The sequence below is a fragment of the Thrips palmi genome, unplaced genomic scaffold, assembly GCF_012932325.1.
Source record: "Thrips palmi isolate BJ-2018 unplaced genomic scaffold, TpBJ-2018v1 HiC_scaffold_3, whole genome shotgun sequence".
Classification (NCBI taxonomy): Eukaryota; Metazoa; Arthropoda; class Insecta; order Thysanoptera; family Thripidae; genus Thrips; species Thrips palmi.
The window spans coordinates 8,281,313-8,302,651 of NW_023144630.1; the positions used below are offsets into that span (position 1 = coordinate 8,281,313).

Sequence of the window (21,339 nt, forward strand, 5' to 3'; positions counted from 1 at the left end):
GACAGCTTTTTTTAGAACTTAAATTTGGACTGCTTAGAAAGTTAACTAAATAAACTTATCAATTGGGATACTGCACTGTTCTCAGATCAAATAGTGTGTTCAGTTTACTGCATGGAGCGAAATACATTTTTATTGACATTAGGTTTGCATTATAGTTTCAATGTCATTGTTTTTGTTATTTCTGGCATGTGTACTTACAATAAAGTCCTTGTCTAAAAATTATTGCACTTGTTAGAAATCTTGAAGAAAACCGAAACGAAGGTAGGTTGGTCTGGGAGTATTTCCCCAACTGAATCTCCTTGAATCATAATCCAACCTCTACTCCACCCTCCCAGGGTGGCGTCACAATCAAGCAGAAACAAATTGCTAGTGCGTGCTAGTAAAAATGATCTATGAATGTAGACAAAATGTTCCCTGCATACAGATTAAATATTCAAGAATTATCAGTAAAGATTTTAAAGAGTCAGTGTAATTTCTGGGTTGTTTCCGCTTAAAGTAACATCTCAACCATCTTTTCATAGCCGCTTACATTGAGTCCTGTGAGGACATGTCGAAGATGAAAATGTTTTGTGGGATCATTTTAACCAAGCTCATTACCCTCCAATCAGCTATATTTGAACGGAGAACAATTTCACTGAATATATTTACTGTAGATCACAAACGAGTCAAGGACATATTATTTATGAGAGCAAACCACATTTACAGGAAATAAATTCCTTGATTACGAAAAAATTTGTCATCATATTTCTCTTATTAATTGTTTAATGAGCCTTCTAGTGCCTATCTGGACTATGCCAATTAAATTTTTGTCTATCCCCAGTGGCTTGTTAGGGTTTGGTTCCTTTGTTTGACAAAGTAGTGATCTCATACATTTGTGTAACGTGAGTTATTTAAAGTGTGTCTCTGAGTATTGTTACCTTTCGTTCGTTTAATTAGTCAAGTCACTTTGGTTGTGTCTTCAAGTTCAATTGATAATTTTATGACAATTTTATTAAACATTCAATTTTTGAATGTATGCATCCATTCATTCACTCCTGCTGGGGCCTAACGCCTAACAGGTCCTATTCTTCTATAAAAATTAACAAGACATAATAGAAATTTCATAAAGGATTATACAGCTTTATTGAAACTAGTAAACTTTCATTAGGATTAATTTCCAGAAGAAAAACATCAAAGCTTACAAAAATTATATTGCTTCTCAGATAAAATCACCTTGTTAACTCTAATTTCGTAGATACTACAGGGCAATTAAACCTAAGTAAGCTAGCTTATAAAGTGAACCTAACATTATAAAAATCAACTTGACAAAAAATTCACCAGAAAATTCACACGTCTCTGATAATTTTTTTTTACTTTAATAAATTTTGTTTTGAGGTCTAGCGAGATGGAAGAGTGGACATGCAGACGCATTAACTGATGAGTATTTCGATGTCATCGTGCTCCACGCCGCAGCTTGCTTCTTTGGGGTGGCTGAACAGGGTGAAGTCGCCTGCGAGGTCGAGGTCCTCGTGGCACTTGTTCTCGGTGCAAAACGTGCAGCCTTCGATGCAGCAGCCCTCAGGTACGACTGCCAAGATGTGCAGGCGCGGGCACCGCTGCATCAGCTCTTTAACATGCTCTTCGTGGATCCACTCGTGAGGGCACTCATCCCGGTAGCTCACTTCCAGGCGCTCCAAATTGGGGACGAACTCTCCGTCCAGCGCGTCTAAGAGTTCGTCCGAGAACTGGCCGATGTTGAGACTCACGAGGTGCTTGAGGCGGTGCACCACGGCGGCTAGAGGGCGCAGCTGCGGTTGCGGCTCCGTGAAGATGAGCTGCTCCATGTCGTTTCTGAACACAAACCGCAGGCTCTTGAGCGCTGGCGTTGTGCGTCGCTGGCCGGCCAGGCTCAGCACCAGGTCCACCGCCTGGGCGCGGCCTTCGTCCTGGAAGTAGTCGAGGACCAAGTCTTCGATGGTGGCGACGGCCGAACGGAGGTACTCCGCCACACCGGGGAAGAGGTGCCGCGGCGATTCGTCCTTGGAGATTGAGAGGCGCAGCGACCGCAACTCCGTGCACGCCAAGAGGGCCGGCATGTCCTTCAGCACGGGACACTGCAGCTCTCTGAGGCGGGGCATGGCGGCCAGCATGGGCGCGGCGCGCGGGTGGCCGCAGCGGAGTTTCACCACCTGGCGGGAGCACAGCCAAGATGAGACACAAGGCCACTGCACTCCCTGGTTAACCAAAGGCTTAAAATTGGCGTAAATGATAGACGTTTGAGACGAGCTCAACCGCGCGCGATTCGACAACGCTACACACTTAATGATTGTCTCAATATTATATGAGTTATTGAAACTTTGAAGTTCAGATACGACAGGATCCTGTCGTAAGGGGAAGGAGGATTTACTTGCAGAAGTACCAACCAACATTTTCGCGCAAGCCGCACGGTCCAAAGGTGATTGCACTCACCTCAAGGGTAGCTGCATGCCACTCAAGGAACAAGGGTAGGTAGGGGTCTTTGCACGCCGAGAAGTACTGCAGGCGTCGGAGGCTTGAAGGCACCGGCACCGCACGCTTGACTGCATTGAGGGCTAGAGTTTCCAAAAGAGCAGCAGTCTTCACATCCAAATCCAGCTCGATCGACTCCAAGCCTGGACAAACGGAATCTATATGTATTCAGCAGGTTGGCAGCAACGAAAACACAATTTCGGGTCCATGCAGTTCCAGTCATAAATTTACTAATTTTACAGAATGTACGCTCTTGACCATTTCTTCCAAGCAGATTCAATGCTCTTCTTAAGTGAATGAGAATAGACTATTTTGCTGGATCCATTTCGATCCTTCGAGAAAACAAATGCACCGGAAGTCGGATCACGTCGGCCAATCAGAAGCCTCCTTTCATCGGTGGCAGCGCCCATTCTTGATGAAAGGAGGATTCTGATTGGCCGACGCGACCCGACTTCCTGTGCATTTGTTTTCTCGAGAGATCGAATTGGATACAGCGAAATTGTCTACTTCAGTAAATTTCACTGACATGATTTAAGATCCCAAAAAACTAAGACTGTTCTCATGGACATAAGAAAAAAAAAAAGAAAACAACGAAGCAAAAGGCGCAAAGCTCCCAAAACCCGCAGTCACTGTCAAGACCGCTCTTGGTGGAGACCATTCCAGACAAAAACGGCAATACTACTGAACGTGGAAACTTCATACGAACTCACCTGGAGTAGAAAGAAGTTGACGCAGCAGCTGTCTTAGTCGGGGCAGGAAAGACTTCGCATCTACGTTAGTCGATGTCACTGTCAACTTTACTTCTTTCAATCGACCCAGAGTAGCTTGCCTGAAAAAGGAAAACGTTAAAAAGGTTGACTAAATGACTAAATCGATCCTACAGAAATCAAATCCAATGATAACGTAGTGCACGTCGTCCAGATCTGAGAGGTTTTCCCAATAGGCCGTTCCACGCCAGACCACCTGGATATCGTCGGGGATGAAATATTTCGTAAACTTATCAGTTTTTCGTCGTGTTCAGCGATTTAGCTTTCTGTTAAAATGACACTCTACAAAAAATGTCCTGTCAACGCCGTTAATTTATTACCAATGTTTGCTGTTATGCAATTCACGGCGTTTGCTGTGAACTAGTTCACGGCGTTCACTGTGATCTCGGTTACAGTGTTCACTGTGATCTGGCCACAGTAAACGCCGTGAATTGGAGCCTGATTTGCAGCACTTCGGTGCTCAGCGGCGTCAAACTCACAGTGTTTACTGTGAACCAGATCACAGTGAACACCGTGAACAAGATCACAGTGAATCGCGTGAGCAGATCACAGTAAACGCTGTGAATTAACCTACAGTGAAAATTGGTAATAAATTAACGGCGTTGACAGGACATTTTTGGTAGAGTGGACGGAATAGTCCGTAAGCTTACGATATTGCTTCATGGGTTCACGAAGCAACTTGAAAGTCAACGAGGCAGCTTGTACCTTTCAGAAACTTTCCTTTAAGACATGAAGAAACACTGGCCATTTGACGAAATATTTCATCCCCCCAAATATTTCGTCAATGGACAATATTTTGTAACAGTGCACTCTCAGACCTGTATGGACATTTTTCTCTCTTGTTTACAACGTTTTATGAGCAAACGTAATATGTACAATTTTCTCCTTAACTATGAACAATTTTGATCGTCACAAAGATAAAATTGTCAATAGATCATGTAGAAATTGAAAAGTTCATTGCAAATGACAAAAAGTCCGGTTTAATGAACTAAATACGTTATACAACGACCAAATTGTGCATAGTGAAAGAGAAAATAGTACATATCACGTTTGCACAAAAACCTTTATGGCAAGAGATAAAAAGTCAATACGAATCTGAGAGTGTGTGGTGATGGGATTCACCTGGCCAGCACCACGGCGACGAGCACCGCGTCCACCACGTCCAGGACCACGTGCAGCTCGGAGACGGCGCAGCTGGAGGCGGCGAGTAGAGTGCCGAGCAGAACGAGTTCGTCCAGGTTGCTTACAGTGAGCCTCCTCAGGCAGGGGGCCACGCGCAGCGTCGCAGCGCCCAAAGCACTCCTGCAGTCGCAGCACACTGTTAGCAATTGTAACCGGCAGCAATGACCACTTTTCTCTTCACTCCCAATTTTCTACTGAGAAATGCCGTGCTGTCATAATACTAAGCTCATTCTCAGTACTCTACGATACAAATCTATCATAATACAAAGAAATTTGTTTGTAAAACTAAGAAACTGGTCATAAGTTAATGAGAACCCCTCACCATAGGTTACTACCTTCGCTTTGCTGTCATGATACTAAGCTTTTTGTTCGTATTACGAAGAAAAATCTCAGTAGGATCTTGGGAGTGTTGATACGGTCAGTGCGGCAAAATGTCGCAACACCGGCTATCATATCCAAGCAGGCAGAAGCAAGGTGAAAAAACTCTAGCCAAATTTGTTCATCAAAATTCATCCTACGTTCGGAGTTCATTGAAATTCACCGAGATTCTCCTCAAAGTTCAATTGTTTTTGACCGAAATTCATCGAGATTCTCCTCAAAGTTCAGTTGTTTTTGACCGAAATTCATTGAAATTCGACTGAAATTCATTGGATTTGTACACCAAAATTTACAGTGATTTCCGACATTATCAAAAAATGGAACGGCCCTTGACCATTGTTATTTCCATCAGGAAAAGTAAACTCACCAGCTGGGGTTCAACAGGTTCATCCTACGCCAGAGGGCAGGGTGGAGGGTGAGCTGCCTGAACCTGCGGCAAACTGTGCGGCACTTCAGCAGCTGCTCGCGCGTCAAGAAGCCGAACACTTGCAGCAGTTCATCGTCGGGCAGTGTGCAGAGCTGCATTGGAAAGGCAGAAGTTTAAATGTCAACACTAGTGAGCACAAGCACGACTGCCCCGAAAGTATGAGAGTTGAGGGCAAAATAAGGTTAACATTTTAGTCCTTTGGCTCAAGATTCGACATTTTCAAACGTTTAGAGATACGGTTAGGTTTCATATGTTGAGCTTAGCGTCACCGACTCGAATTTAGAGTCCATTTCAAAGAAGAAGGTAGAAAAACAAGATATCTTTGGGTCCCACTGCTTGATCTAGCAATTGCATACCAACAGACTGTGCATTGTAGCACTGGTTGAAAGAAATTCGACTCAGTCGTAACTGACGCCACTCCAATTAGATCATTTTCATCCACGTTAAATTAGAGTAATACAGTAGCCAGTTTGGACATCCCTTACCATCTCTTCACTGTTATTCAACGAATGAGGCGCAAATTCGCTACAATGTTAATTTTGTCACGTTCGTTGGAACACGAGGTCCCATTCGTTTTAACGTGACACGGCCGTTGAATGAGGGTGTCACATTCGTTTGAACGTGGACCAACATTGAAACGAATGTGACATCGTGAACGCGACACCAATGCACATTCTCACGGATATGGCGTCACATTCGTTGAATAACAGTGTGACCGCAAATCGGTAGTCACCCCCTTGGTACTCGGCAGGTCTGGGAGTCCCAGCGAAGCGTCGGGCGGCGTCGCCAACTGCTGCTGAGCCTGCACTGCACCATCTGGGGTCAACGGGGCTGTCTTGGCCTTCTTGGCTGGAGGAGTCAAGGACGAGGCAGCGGACGAACCCTGGCACGCCAAAGAACAACAATCAACAACATGGATTCTGAAGAATCTGACATTTCCATCGCTTCCAAGCGGTATAAGTGAGAGACTCATCCGCTTAGAATCCCCCTGTCTCGATGTATTATTTGTCCTGGCTTCAATCGAAGCGTAATGTCGCGTAACACCTTCTACACTGTGAGAAAAAAGTACAGATGAAGTGCGGAACATGTCTGATCAATCATGTGCCAGGACCGTCCGTACCTGAACTTCTACGAAACTTCCGTACTAAATTTTTCGTAACCCGGTTGCATGACATCTAATGGGACAAATACCTGACAACGTTCCGTGCATTTTTATCCGCACTAATTTTGTCTGAACAATTACCGTACAGAAGTACGGATTTTTTTAACAGTGTCGCGCAACTGTTAGCTTGACTCAAGAATAGGGTACTTTCGTAGATCCTGAACCGGAAGCAAGTAGACCAGCAGACGCCAAATTGGCCGGAAACTAACCTCTCTTCGGATCCAAAACTATAGCCGAGCTGTACAAATATTGCTCGCGAAACACACATGCACTGCAAACAAGTATCAAACAACTGTTTATGTTCAAGTGTGGCCGATACCTTTGACGAACGTCTCTTTCCCATGTCAAGTTTGGATCTACTTCCGCCAACATGGCGTCTGTGTGCTTCCGGTTCAGGGATCTACGAAAAGTACCCTATACGCTTTGGTTTTGACAGTGTGTAACGCTGAAATTACCAGCGACGGTCCCTTCCAGACTACATGATAAAATTACCACTCGAAGTTGACCAGTGCACACTCTAGTTCAAAATGAATTCATCCGTCTAGGATCTGAGCTCTTCAGCCCAGTTCGCATTTCCTTCACTCACATTCAATTCGAGACTGTCAAGCTCACTCTGTTCCGCGCTGTGGTCCATGGCTCCTGCACGTCACCAAAATCTGGAATTATAGGAAATGGCTATTTAAAGTGTAGCTCAGTATTTCAAGCACAGGCGAGCACAGGATTCACGCAGGATTCCTCTTCACGCAGATCGAAGGGAAGGCAAGTTCAGCTATTTTCCACCGCACTCCCAGCACGTTACCGAATTTTTTTTTCATTAATTACGTAATTGTTTCAGCAACGACATTACTTGGCATTTTCTAAGACAAGTATAACTCGAGGGGGAAATCACTCGCGTAATAGTCGGGTCACCGATTCCAAGTATTACGCGTAATAGTAACAGCGTAATTGCCAAATTTAAAAAAAAAATCCCTATTTAGAGTCAGATTTTAGCCTAAATCTGGGTATTTTCGAGCGTAATAAGCTTTCTGTAATAGCGTAATAGAACGTAATAGGGAGTAGTCGGGTCACAGTTTTTAAGAGTGATTTCCCCCTTGGTATAACTGGTTTCCTTTGTAAAATTATGCACTAAACCAAATTGTCAATAAATCATTAAATATCTCACAGGTAGTTCTTAAAAAAAAACAACGGAAAAGTATGTAGTGCGATGGCACAAAATGAGCAAAAAGTCAGTAACGTGCTGAGAGTGCGGTTTTTCGGCGACACTACAAACGGTTCAAAACCACTTCCGTGACTCCGCCAGACTCACAACAAAATTTGCAGAAACGGGTCACATTATAAGTGACAGGTCGTGTAGTAAGCGTGTGCACAGGCTAGAAGCAGGCCTTAAAAGAACTGGTCAGTTAACGATCAGATGCGGTTTTCTTTCGGGAAACGCGCATAACGGGTCAAAAGCGACGGAAAGAAACTAATCAGGTAAGAGAAAATTGTTTGGGGGAATACGGTTGAAGGACCAACACAGCGACAGCTGTTTGAACGTATTGCATTATCCACCTAACAGTAATGTAACGAACTTCACTGTACAAGGTAGGTGTACGCCAGACCGTGTCTTGTCGTAACAGACCTCGCGGTGCTACGAACGCTAGTAGCGTCTATCCACGCCTGGCGTTTACACCTACCTTGGCCTTCGGCAAGCCGTGACACGAATCTATGTTGAAGCAATGAGAAGAGTACTCTGAGACGCAAAGGGTCCAAAATGGGTTCATCGGTCGCAATACCCACATTGGTCTTGCAGTTACAACTCATTGCAATCGAGGCCCTGCACAAGCTCAAAAACGAGTCCGAGGTACCGATTGCCAGAACCACTGTAAAAAGTTCCGTACTTTTGTACGGAAATGGTACAGAAAAATATAGTACGGAGGTACGGAGAAAAGTACGGAACGTTCCGTACTTGCTCCATAAGAACCCATGTAAATGGGTACGGAAAAAGAGTACGGAACGTTCCGTAGTTGACAAGTACGGACGGTCCAGGCAAATTATTGACCAGACATGTTCCGTACTTTTCCCGTACTTTTTTCTCACAGTGACTCTTACAGTCGGGCTCCTTGACCCCATTTCCGACCCCACGCACTTCAAAATGTATGCCTCCATGCACACTGATAGGGTACTTTCGTAGATCCTGAACCGGAAGCAAGCAGACCAGCAGACGCCAAATTGGCCGGAAACTAACCTCTCTTCGGATCTAAAACTATAGCCGAGCTGTACAAATATTGCTCGCGAAACACATATGCACTGCAAACAAGTATCAAACGACTGTTTATGTTCAAGTGTGGCCGATGCCTTTGACGAACGTCTCTTTCCCATGTCAAGTTTGGATCTACTTCCGCCAACATGGCGTCTGTGTGCTTCCGGTTCAGGGATCTACGAAAGTACCCTATTGAAAGTGCGTACCTATAAGCACAGTTTCCTACTGTATGTCCAGGACCCAAGCAGTATTGGTCAGGCACGCTGTTTTAACGCATCGTTAAGCGACGCTCAGGAAGCAGTTTTTTTTTGAAAGGCGTCATCACGCGAGTTTGGTAGCGGATGTGCAAGTACGAGAAATCGCTGTGGCTGCAGTTTGCGAATGATACCGGATACTTCTTTGCTTTTATCAGTACCTATCCCAGTTTTCAATGAAACTTGCTATACACTGTAAAATTGACTGGCCAACAACGTGGTGAGGTTGGATTTTCAATTCAACAAACACTTTTTACACATCAGGCTCCGCAAAGTGACTGTATAGTTCTGGCGGTTTTGCAGTGCTTTGGGAAGGGAAAAAGTCCTGCACTGCTAGAAGATGTGACACGTGAAAGGATACCTCACTGCAAGAAAAAGTGTGAATAGTACAACATTACGACATATGTACAACAAAAACTGTACAATAAAAGAACAACAGGGATTGTAGAAAGTACAACGAGAATTGTAGAAACCACAACGAGGCCTGGACTGCACAGCACTCGTCATGCTGGTTCCATTGTACTTTGTGCAACAATTGATGTACTTTGAAAGTACAATAAAAACCCGATATTTGCCAGAAATTTGTGTACATTTGTTGTGGTTTTTTCTTGCTGTGCTTCGCACCAAGCCACATCTTAGCGTAACATGCGTCACGATGGCGAGCCTTCTCCTTTGAAGTGTTCTTCGATACTGTTTCCGGTGCACCAAAATGACAGAGTATATATTACAGGGTATTCCAACGAATCTTGAAAATGAAGAAGAAGAAGGAAGCCAATTAAACAGCGTCTGCACATGCGCAGACGTTCCCCCACCATCCGGTGCACATGCACAGAAGCTGTTTATAGGGCTTGTGTTCTTCCGTTTCAAGATTCGTTGGAGTATCCTATGATCGAGACATCGCGAGGGTTGATACGCCGTCAAGCTGAGTTCTGTGGGACACGAATCTACGCCGACCATTTTACCAAAAGCGGACCAGAAGTCTGAAAGCTTTATGGGGTATGCGAGTAGAGCTGGACCGGAAGTGGAGAGCTTGTCAAGAAGGACAAACGCCGGGCCCCCACACTGAAAAACCAAACGTGGTCCAGACCGCACCACTGGTGTGGTCAGATGGGTGCCATTTTGACCTCATCAGTTAGTGTGGTCTAGAACCACGGGTTTGGCACTGTTGCCCACATACTTGCGTGTACTGGTCATGGACCACACCATGCGCAACCACGTGGTCAATAGACCCCAAATAACTGATGCGGTCAAACGGCACAGTAACCATTCTGAAAAGACACACAATCCAGTTAGGATTTTTTGCCGGGCTCAGACCACAGTTTGGTTTTCTGTGTCTACTACAATACTTACTTCTCCGAAGTAGTCCGAACTTCCACCTGCCAGTGAGACAAAAACCGTACAAATATACCTGTAAAAACGTCGTAATTGTATTCTGAATTCAGTGAACACTGTAGTAATCAGAACAAGATTTACTTGATTTTGCCCAGTCGCTCATTCCAAATTCTACTTTTCTTCTTGAGTTTCAATTCGTTCCAGCCCTCCAAGATGTCTCACAATGAAATTTAAGCTTTGTTCCAGTGAATGCAGCGCAAGCGTTGTACGAAGCAATATTTACTGACAATGCGAATCTGTTTTGTATTCTCATTGTAAGGTTCAATGAAATACCCTCGTAATAGGAAGAAACACTACCTTCGTATCAATCTTGCGCCAGTTCGATCGAGTCATGAGAAATTTGAAGCTTAAAATCTTGTTTATTTCGCACTCAAGCCCATCAAATAGACTAAGATTTTTTTTTTATATGTTTGGATTAGATGAATCGATTTCTATGAAAAGATGTTCGTATTGTCCATTTTGAAATTCCACCCAAACCACTTGCATGTATCCAAAGTCGACGCGCGTGTAACAAACATTGACCCAAAGTATGCTTTCAACATTTTAGTCGTTTGAAACAAAACTGGAACGAGCGTTTCTAAGGGATCATTCTAGAGCCATTTTCAATGTACCTGCAAAATTTCATCCGAAGAGCCGCACATGAAAACCTTGGAACTCCCGTGCCTCAAAGTTGAGCCTGAAACATTCATTATTAATTGCTACTTCCAATTATTTCAGATTTTGGTGACGAGCAGGAGCCATGGATAACATTGAGGAACAGATGCAGCATGACAGTTGCGAGTCGAAGGTGAGTGAAGGAGATGCGAGCTGGTGACATCTGAGTCACGTGACTCAGGCTTACGCCAACTTTTTGGCGTGACTTTCTCTGACGTGCCTTTTTTGGGCGTGACACTTCACTTCATATTCATGCACTGTGAGGAAAAGATACGGTGTTCATCGTACCTGGAAGTACAGCGTTCACCGTACTTCAAGCAGTGCACTAGCTGAGAGACACCCATATCTTTCCTACAGAATCCATTGCTGTACATCTTCACCATGCAGTGTACAAACTACGGTAAACGCCGTACTTCTGGGTACGGTAAACACTTTACTTCCAAGTACGGCAAATCCCGTTAATAAATTAAGGGGAGGTTCTGGTGAAAATCTTGCCATTTTCCAAATGAATCCTACAGTCATAATTTGTTCGGAATTTAAAATTTTTCATTGAGGAGACTAAAATTCGACTTTTGAAGGCACATGCCAGGCTGTAAACCCAGTCGAAGAGTCTTTTTGAGCCTATTTTGGCTGTATCTTATAAAATCTCCTTGCGCGTACTATTTTGTCGTAAAAGGTTGACCTTGACATTTTTCACTTCTTCGACTCATTTTCGAAAGATTCCGGCATGCATAGCTCAAAACTTCCTTTATATTATTAATTATTAGCTTTTTAAGCTTAAAAGTCCCTAAGATTTGTCTATTTTGTACATTTTTGATCATTTATAGTGAAATGCTTGGTTAGATAGCTTGCGAATAAAAATGCAATTGACATTTTGAGATGTGCATGCCGGCATTTTAAAAAAATGAATCGAAGAAGTGAAAAATGTCTAAGCCAACCTTTTACGACAAAATAGTATGCGCAAGAAGATTTTTAAAGTTATAGCCTAAATGGGAGAAAAAGGCTCTGTGACTGGGTTCCAGGGCATAGAATGTGTCTCCGCAATGAAAAATTTTAATAGATACTTCATAAGACATCAAATTTTTAACAAATTTTCACAGTGGGACTCAGGAGAAAATAGCATTTTCACCAGAACCTCCCCTTAACGGTGGAAACCGTCTCTTTTTCTCACAGTGTGCCCCTGAAACGGCACGAAGTCACGCCGCTACATTTTCTTATGTTCAAAATAATCGCAAGGATTAAGGCGTGGAGTTTGCTGTTTAAAACCAAATTTGTTCTTTGGCGTGCCAGGATTCGTCCGATGCCTCCCCCTCGACTTCGCCTCCAGCCAAGAAAGCCAAGACGGCTCCGTTGACCCCAGATGGCGCAGTGCAGGCTCAGCAGCAGTTGGCGACGCCGCCCGACGCTTCGCTGGGACTCCCAGACCTGCCGAGTCCGAACGGCCACAGCACGGAGGTGAGTACCGATTTGCGGTTACACTGTAATTCAACAAATGTGACGTCATATTCGTGAGAATATGTGCATTGTGTCACGTTCACGATGTCACATTCGTTTCAATGTTGATCCAAGTCCAAACGAATGTGACACCCGTACTAAACGGCCCGAATGTGGTGACTCCAACGTGGTGAAATTAACGTTGTAGCGAAAATGGCGCGATATGGCGTCACATTCGTTGAATATCAGTGTACTCTACAGACTGAAGTGTGTACTCAGTATGCATCTACAGATGCATACTTATAAGTACACACCTACAGATGCATACCTAGCTGAGTACACATCTACAGATGCATACTTGACAGGTATGCATCTGTAGATGTGTACTCAGCCAAGTATGCATCTGTAGATGTGTACTTGATACTGGGCATTTATATGGTGACAAGTACACACCTACTAATGCATACTTGCCAAGTACGCACCTACAGATGCATACTTAACAGGTATGCATCTGTAGATGTGTACTCAGCCAAGTATGCATCTGTAGGTGTGTACTTATAAGTATGCATCTGTAGATGCATACTGAGTACACATTTCAGTTTGTAGAGTAGGGGTGGTGTATCAGAAGTCAAAACTGACTATGGGCATTTACTTTTCTCTTATTTTCGATTGAAATTATAAAATTAGAGTGGCGATGGGGCTGTTTCAACTAAGTCGAATTTCTCTAGCAACAAAGGCACAGTCTGTTTGTATGCAGGGTTTTGACCCAAACGGTGGGACCTAGCGATAAAACATGTTTTACAAACTTCATTTTTACTTAAAAGATGAAGGACTCGAAATCCGAGTCGGTGACGCTAAGGTCAACACATCGAACCTCACACTTCACCGTATTCTAAAATGTTGGAAAATGACGATTCTTGAGCAAGCAAGACTTAAATGAGAACCTTGTTTTGGCCTGTGCTCTTGTGCCGACAAGGCAGTCGTGTGTGAAAACTATTAACTTCTGTGTTTCCAATGCAGCTCTGCTCACTGCCCGACGATGAACTGCTGCAAGTGTTCGGCTTCTTGACGCGCGAGCAGCTGCTGCAGTGCCGCACAGTTTGCCGCAGGTTCAGGCAGCTCACCCTCCACCCTGCCCTCTGGCGTAGGATTAGCCTGTGGAACCCTATCAGGTGAGTATTCTCATCATGAAGGACAAACAATATCAAGTGATCGTTTTATTTTATTTGTAACTTTTGAACCTCTTGCTTAGACTCCCTAAAAAAGGTTAGTAGGATCGTCAGAGACAAACTGTGGTTACTATTGTAATGAATGGACTTTTTAATCCCACTTTTCACCCATACTTTGCGATTTGGAGTGAAATTTGAATTAAGGAGCTTTGCAAGTAGTGCAGTGCATATACATATCAGAACATTGACACTGCAAATAGTTAACGTAAAAAATTCATAATTGAATTAAAAATCAAGGGAAAATCACTGCATATTAGAGTGTTCGAATCAAATGAATTTCAGTTGCATTTTGATGCATTTCAGGCTAAAACCACTGAATTTTGAGAAGAATTTCTGTGAATTTTCATACATTTTGGTGAATTTCGATGAGATTTACATGTTTGCTGAATTTTGGTGTCCAAATTTGGCTTGAGTTATTTCCCCTTGTTCCAAATTCATGGCTTCAGAATGAGGGATTTGTCATGAAAATCGCGACATTGCCGAGGCACCTTTACGAATCCGAGGGTTGACCCACTGTAAAATTTTGTGTATACAATGATTGCGTGAATGTGGAAGAATGTGCAAGATTTCTCGCGATTTTGCCTTGCATTTTGCCTCCTTTTAGGCCCTTTTGCCACCTGAATGTGGAATGTGGTTAAATTTTGTACAATGATTGTGGGAAGCTGTTCCCGTCTCATGAATTGCTGCCGGTAACAATTGCTAACAGTGTGCTGCGACTGCAGGTGTCATTTGGGCGCTGCGACGCTGCGCGTGGCCCCCTGCCTGGAGAGGCTCACTGTATGGGAGCCCGACGACGTCGTTCCGCTCGGCACTCTACTCGCCGCCTCCAGCTGCGCCGTCTCCGAGCTGCACGTGGCCCTGGACCTGATGGACGCGGTGCTCGTCGCCGTGGTGCTGGCCAGGTGAATTCCAAGACAAAATTCATCTATTTTTCCCACGTGAGGAAATGATTTGGAAGCATGACAGTCAAGGATACTGTATAGTGATACTGGCATGTTCTAGAAAGAAATATTTGTAAAAGGAAGTTCATTTTGTCGTCAAAATTAAAGCAGTGGTTGAAATTTGAATTTCATTGTTTCTTCTGAGTCGGTAAAAAGTTTAAATGATGGCTGAAACCGCTTTGAATTTCGCAAAGAGCTCAGATCAAAATGTCAAAGCCTAGGCGCGTGGTGGTTTGGCGTAAATGGCATTATAAATCAAACAATTTCAGAGAGACATAGTGCACTGCGTTAGCATGTTATTCGTTTTCTTTTGTGTCAAACGATCGCGCCTTTGACATCTTCACATTTTGTTCGTTACGATTGGAGTGTGTTCCGTTCACAGGCAAGCCGATTTGGGACGACTTAAAGAAGTGAGTTTGACAGTGACGTCGACTAAAGTCGATAAGAAATCTTCCCTGTGCCGACTCAGACAGCTGCTGCGCCAACTTCTTTCTACTCAAGGTGAGTCCGTGATGAAGACATTCTTAAAACAGTATTCGATAGATTTTCACGTCTGAGCAATCAGTGATTTGGTTTGACGTTTCTGCCTCAAATGGTCTCTACCAAGAGTAGTCTCGACAGTGGCTGTAGGTTTTGGGAGCTCAATTTCGCCTTGATGCTTTGGTCTTACAAATTTTTTTACGTTCACGAAAACAATCTCGATTTTGGGTTCTAAAACCCTTCCTCACTCAAATTTGAGTGATTAATAATTCCTCGTCCAAAATTTTAGTCATGATCATGACTCTTTCATTCTCAGTGTTCCCTGTGAACATACGTTGTTGTGTCAGATGACCACTCAAAGGTCGCCCAGATTCTGGGCAGCTTCTGAGCCGGGTAGGCAGGTTTCCTTGTTGTTTCTTTTCTGTTACTCTCCTGAATTGATTCCGCTTGTCCAGGCTTGGAGTCGATCGAGCTGGATTTGGATGAGAAGACTGCTGCTCTTTTGGAAGCTCCAGAACTCGACCCAGTCAAGCGTGCGGTGCCGGTGCCTTCAAGCCTCCGACGCCTAGAGTACTTCTCGGCGTGCAAAGACCCCTACCTACCCTTGTTCCTTAAGTGGCATGCAGCTTCCCTGGAGGTGAGTGCAATCGCAATTGGACCCTTGCCAGCATGGTGTGCACAGTAATGTTGGTACTTCTATAAGGAAATCCCACTTACAGGAAGTAGGAATTTGCAGTCAAAAGCGGTCAGCGTCAGTGACTCCAATGCAGAGTCAAATCTGTAGCTATTTCGTTTTGCTCACATAACGATGAATTTTTGAAAATAATTGGAAATTTGATTTTCTCAAAGCAAGACATGCTTTGGTTGTGTTCACTTTGCAAAAGCCTAGAGCGGAAGAAACGTAGACCGAAAACAACAAGAGCTCCATTTCGGAAACTCTAAAATAAAATTTAAATTGGAGATTGGTCAAGTTTTTCCGTTCTTCACTGATATTACTAATGTGCTAAGATTCATAAAATTGCAGCACTAAAATGGCTAATGTGATCCCTTAGCATCTGTGGCAGCTATAAAAAATTATCGCGTTAAAAATGCAATAAGTCTCCTAAGTTTTGGCCGGTCTGGGCCCAGACTATCACAGTACGCTAATTAAGTGATAAATGCGATGGTGCAATACAATATTCATCGATCAATGCAATAACTTTTTCATTGCGCTGATAATTCAATAACAATGTTATTGCTTTAATGCATTAACAATGTTATTGCATTAATGCAATAACAATGTTATTGCTTTTTAAATTAAGTCCACACTGGTAAAACTAAAGCGTAACTCTATGCTTGAGTCAAGCATAAAGTTACGCTTGAAGACGTTACACTTGAAATGAAGCATACTCTGGAAATACCCCCATGCATTTAGATAGGGGGAATCTTGGCGGTTGAGCCTGTTACGCTTGATTTCAAGCGTAACCTAATTATGCTTGAAAACAGAGGGTATTACTATGCTTTAGTTTTACCAGTGCATTGTCACTCTAGGAAAATTAGTGTTCCGCTTCCTGGATCGTTCCTCATCGTGGCTGTGCTCCCGCCAGGTGGTGAAACTCCGCTGCGGCCACCCGCGCGCCGCGCCCATGCTGGCCGCCATGCCCCGCCTCAGAGAGCTGCAGTGTCCCGTGCTGAAGGACATGCCGGCCCTCCTGGCGTGCAGGGAGTTGCGGTCGCTGTACCTCTCAGTCTCCAAGGACGCATCGCTGCAGCTCATCTTCCCCAGTGTGGCGGAGTACCTCCGTTCGGCCGTCGCCACCATCGAAGACTTGGTCCTCGACTACTTCGAGGACGAAGGGCCCCGCCCAGGCGGTGGACCTGGTGCTGAGCCTGGCCGGCCAGCGACGCACAACGCCAGCGCTCAAGAGCCTGCGGTTTGTGTTCAGAAACCACTCAAAGGAGCTCGACTACATGGAGCCGCAACCGCAGCTGCGTCCTCTAGCCGCCGTGGTCCACCGCCTGAAGCACCTCGTGAGTCTCGACATCGGCAAGCCGTCGGGCGAACTCCTGGACGCGCTGGATGGAGAGTTTGTCCCCAATTTGGAGCGCCTGAACGTAAGCTACAATTTTGACTGCCCTCACGAGTGGATCCACGGAAAGAAAGTTAAAGAGCTGATGCAGCGGTGCCCGCGCCTGCACGTCTTGGCGGACGCACCTAGGAGGTGCTACAGCGTCTGCAACTGCGAAGTCTGCCTGTGCGATTTTTGCACGGAGAACACGTGCCACGCCGATCTCGCAGAGGAAGGCGACTTCATGCTGTTCAGCCATCCCACCGAGGGAAGCTGCGGCGTGGAGCCGACGACTCAGAAGTACTCATCTTGAAGCGTTTGCGTTTGCCTTCTATCATCAGCCACGTTTATAAGTTTTGCCTTTCGCAAGTCTTCCCGACGCGCTATGAGCTTCTGCCGCCATGACTAGGCCTGCCCTTCAAACTTACACTGCAAACCTAACTGTCTACTATGTACACACTTACAAATGCATGCTTGGAAGTACACACAAACGCATGCTTGGCCAAGTACACACTTGCAAGCATGCATTTGTAAGTGTGTACTTGGCCAAGCATGCGTTTGTAAGTGTGTACTTCCAAGCACGCATTTGTAAGTGTGTACTTAGTAGACAGTTAGGTTTGTAGTGAACGGAGGCGCTCAGTTCAAGACCCACTTGTTTTCATCAGAACATTGGAAGTTCGGCCCGATTTAGTTTTGGCGAGTGAAGTACTTCCTCTCTTGCGATGGAATGCAGCAACAGAAGTTCAGTGCTTTGACAATGTTTCCAAATTTGACAGATGCGTGGCAGTTACATCCACCAAACCAATTGTAAATGATTCTGACCAATTTTTCACTTAGACCCTTTACTTTTTATTGTGATGAGTTGACGAGTTTCTTGAAAAGTTTATGTTTCTATTAAAAAAGTTGTGAGATTTGAGTTGTATTGTTTCTTGAAGACGTGATATCTTTTCATATTACTAGCTCAACCCCCCCAATTTTCCCACTGAGAAATCCCGGGCGTCAAAATACTAAGCTAATTCTCAGTACTTTACGACACAAATTTTACTGAGAACTCTGCACCATAGGTGCATCCTGCACCACCTTTGCTGCGCAGTCCTAATACAAAGCTTTTCGTTCGTATTTCATAAAAAAAGTCAGTAGGAAATGGGGGTGTAGTCGGTGTCAAGCTCTCACACTGTGGCAAAAAGCTACGAAAAATTTTGTAAACGCTTGTGGTAATTTTCCGTAGGCCCCCTTTTCAATATTCTCCGTAGGCTCTTACAGTATTTCTGTAGGACTGCACAGATTCTCCGTAGGACCGCACAGTGATCTCCGTAGGACTATACAGTCTTCGGGGCCTACGAGAAGACTGTGCGGATTTACAGAGAAAACTGTGCGGCCCTACGGAGAATACTGTAAGAGCCTACGGAAATATTGATAAGAGGGCTACGGAGAATCCTGGCAAAAAAATTTAAAAGGATTTTCCGTACCTTTTTGCCACAGTGCAGGGCCCTAATCCTTACACGGTAAAAACGGTACCTGGTTTTCCCAGGAAGCCTATGGCAAAGACCAGTGGCGGACTGGGACCCAAACGGCCCGAGCGGGAAATTCACGGACGGCCCCCCCCCCCCCCCCCGTCCCGGGTTTTCCCATGTTTTAATGCCCAAAACAGCGTTCTGCTGAGAGGTGGTTTAGATGTGCCCCTTATTTTGGCATAATTACATAAATAAGTAATTTAAGGGCATAAAGAGAGAGATCACACATTACAATGGTACATATTTCATACACTGCAAATGCAACGGCGATACTTAAGTACATTTTTTGGCGATACAAGTTCGCCAAAAAAACGGCCTTAGGGAAAAAGTACTGCCTTCAGAACGGCGATACAAAAAAGAAATTTTGGCGATACTTTTGTGTATCGCCGTTTTAAAGGGCAATATTTTTCCCGAAAGGGCCGTTTATTGGCGATACTCAATTGTATCGCCAAAAAAGGTGCTAAAAGTATTGCCTTTGGATTTGGAGTGCAAAAACGGTACAGCATGTTTTTTTTTTCGACTAAATTCAATTTTGAAGTTGAATTTTTGATTTGTAGAAATTGTTTTGCCTTTTTTCGATACCATTGGCACTATATCATCAGTTCCAGGTCGGACAACGGCTCAAAACGAAAGTTTTGAAAAGAATTTTACAATATTCAAAGTTTGCCGAAAACATAGGCCTACTGAAACTATTCGAATAAAAGGTAGGTTTACCCCAGACCGCGTTTTGTCGTAACAGGCTTCGCGAGTCTCGCGGCCTTTTCCTCCAATCCGCGCCTGGCGTACCTACCTTGGCCTGGGGCCCTAGCCTCCCTTCGGCAGGCTTTGGCTTGTCCATGTCGGTTACTTCTTACGTGTTGCATGCGGGGGGGCCCGCCCCCCGCCCCCCCTTAATTCTAGATAGAGTTGCTTCATCTACAGATAACACGATTTGCCCCTTTGTCACTTTTTTACTTGTCGAAGCGGGGGGGTCGCCCCCAGCCCCCCCTTTCTTCAAGACAGAGGTGATTACCTGCAGAAAATCGATTTTTCCCCGTTTTTTAGGTTTTTTTTCGGCTATAAAACTGAACCAGTTGAGCTAGGATGGTGAAATTTCGCGTGTGCTGAGCCAAGAACATACCTAAAAAGCCTGCAAAATCTCAGCCAGATGGGCCGAGTCGTTCAGGAGTAGTAGTGTACACACACACACAGACACACAAACAGACAGACAGACGGACAGACAGACAAAATTTTTCAACCGCACTGGAGTAACAGGCTTCGCTATCGCTCAGCCAAAAAAGCCGTCTTTTGATCTTTGGGGGCACATGTCTACTTTTCCTCCGTTCTGCGGGTCGGAGAGGTCTCTTTTTTAGAGAAACTCCAAACAAAAGTGTCGATAAGAGTTTCACTGAGAATAAAAGGGTCCCCACCATCCCCCTTTTACATCACCCTTTGCAACTTCGTTCCCAATTTTGAGTGACAAAAAATTCATCACCCGAAATTGGAAACAGGCGTTTGGTCCCCCAAAATTTGGGTAACGCCGTCGACGACGCCGTGAGGTCCGCGATAGACGTCGCCGGGGCACCACGTTGACCAGAGGCCTCAACGCCACATTGGGGCATCGTGGTGGCCCCCGGGTAGCGTCATCGGGGACCTCAGCGCGTCGCCGACGACGTTACCCAAATTTGGGCGACGATTTTAGACTGCCCAAAAATTTTGGGCACCGTGGCCTCGTCACCCAAGGGCGACGATGCGTGCATTACCCCAAGAAAGGGCGATGGTGGTGACTCTTTCATTCTCAGTGTTGGCTGCCCAAACTCATAATTGCTGGAATTAAACTCTAACAGTCGAAAAAAAAGGGGGTTTTTTTCTGAGGTGGCTGCCCACCTTTACTCCCTTAACCCCAAAACTTCAAAAACTTCATTTTGCATCGTTTTAAATTGAAAACAGTGGTTTGAGAAAAAATCTTTTTTCTCGCACTTTCTCGGCCTGTTTTTACACTGTGCCGCTGTCTTTACACCCTCCCAAGTGAGGCTGAAGTTAACGGCCGTGGCCCGAGCTGTTTACTAATTCCTCTGCGGAGCGAAAGCCACTCGGAGAGACCGATGGCCTCTCATAGTGCACAGTGCGGAACCGGAATCACTCTCAGGAAAGCAGGCAGCCCGCGGATGCCCTTCTCGTGCCCACGGCCGACCCGACCCTGCAGCCCTGCTTTGGCCCGCGGCGGCCCACGGCGGCCCAAAACGGCCCCGGCTTGCGGCCCCCGGCCCCCCCGGGGCCCGCGGCCCGGGGGGGAAAACTCAACCCGCCCCCGGGCCAGTCCGCCCCCGGCAAAGACAAAGGGGATTTCCAGGGAGTTTTTGGGGAAAAACCCGGAACCGTTTTTACCCTGTAGAGGCTAATAAAAGTCCTGCTGGTTCGTCGTCGTCCACCATCAGACCATCAGGGTTTAAAGGGGGGTCAACTTGTCTAATTGAAGTGGTTGCCCCATCAGCTGAAAAAAGTAAGACTAGCGGAAGCAATTTGTTGCCATACCTACGCCCAATTGTTGTCAAGGAAATTCAGCATGTCAACAATGAGTGTTCCAGCGAACCTCAAATTCTTGACACAAGTGGCCTATTGAGCGCAATAGACACTTCTAGCAGGGCCCGAAGTGAAGAACAAGAAGAAGAACATAGACCGGAAACAGTACAAGAAATCGGGCTTTTTCGGGTTTTATGGCAAGTTTAAATCAAATTGTATTACAAAATTAAGCTTCCTTGAATTTTT

General features: G+C 45.0%; 2 protein-coding genes across 29 annotated transcripts; one reads left to right on the forward strand and one right to left on the reverse strand.

The window, feature by feature from the left end:
* Positions 1 to 1,094: 1,094 nt before the first annotated feature.
* On the reverse strand, positions 1,095 to 9,916 carry LOC117648206. 28 transcript variants are annotated; one of them, XM_034390560.1, is made up of 8 exons: positions 9,862 to 9,916; positions 6,990 to 7,059; positions 5,975 to 6,124; positions 5,182 to 5,333; positions 4,377 to 4,556; positions 3,198 to 3,316; positions 2,449 to 2,630; positions 1,095 to 2,168 (listed from the first exon to the last, which is right to left on the reverse strand). In XM_034390560.1, the coding sequence occupies exons 2-8, from the start codon at positions 7,035 to 7,037 to the stop codon at positions 1,410 to 1,412; spliced, it is 1,590 nt and encodes a 529-aa protein (XP_034246451.1). In that variant the 5' UTR covers positions 7,038 to 7,059; positions 9,862 to 9,916; the 3' UTR covers positions 1,095 to 1,409. The 28 variants fall into 28 exon arrangements, with proteins under 28 accessions (XP_034246451.1, XP_034246452.1, XP_034246461.1 ...); XM_034390561.1 differs by lacking the exon at positions 9,862 to 9,916 and adding an exon at positions 9,628 to 9,738; XM_034390570.1 differs by lacking the exon at positions 9,862 to 9,916 and adding an exon at positions 9,490 to 9,595 and having other exon boundaries at positions 6,083 to 6,124.
* Positions 7,027 to 18,018, forward strand: LOC117648512. Its single transcript, XM_034391019.1, has 10 exons — positions 7,027 to 7,162; positions 11,009 to 11,078; positions 12,236 to 12,400; positions 13,400 to 13,551; positions 14,331 to 14,510; positions 14,932 to 15,050; positions 15,485 to 15,666; positions 16,616 to 16,866; positions 16,955 to 17,123; positions 18,013 to 18,018. Exons 2-10 carry the CDS (start codon positions 11,031 to 11,033, stop codon positions 18,016 to 18,018), a joined length of 1,272 nt encoding a protein of 423 aa, XP_034246910.1. The 5' UTR covers positions 7,027 to 7,162; positions 11,009 to 11,030.
* The last annotated feature ends 3,321 nt before the right edge of the window (positions 18,019 to 21,339 follow it).

Coding starts and splice junctions, on each gene's coding strand:
- LOC117648206 (XM_034390560.1), bottom strand. CDS start 7,037: ATGGACCACAGCGCGGAACAGAGTGAGCTTGACAGTCTCGAATTGAAT. Junction 5,334..5,974: donor ACCTGCCGAGTACCAAGGGG/GTGACTACCGAT, acceptor TTTCCAATGCAG/CTCTGCACACTGCCCGACGA. Junction 2,169..2,448: donor GGCATGCAGCTACCCTTGAG/GTGAGTGCAATC, acceptor TGCTCCCGCCAG/GTGGTGAAACTCCGCTGCGG.
- LOC117648512 (XM_034391019.1), top strand. CDS start 11,031: ATGGATAACATTGAGGAACAGATGCAGCATGACAGTTGCGAGTCGAAG. Junction 14,511..14,931: donor GTCGCCGTGGTGCTGGCCAG/GTGAATTCCAAG, acceptor TTCCGTTCACAG/GCAAGCCGATTTGGGACGAC. Junction 16,867..16,954: donor GACTACTTCGAGGACGAAGG/GCCCCGCCCAGG, acceptor GTTTGTGTTCAG/AAACCACTCAAAGGAGCTCG.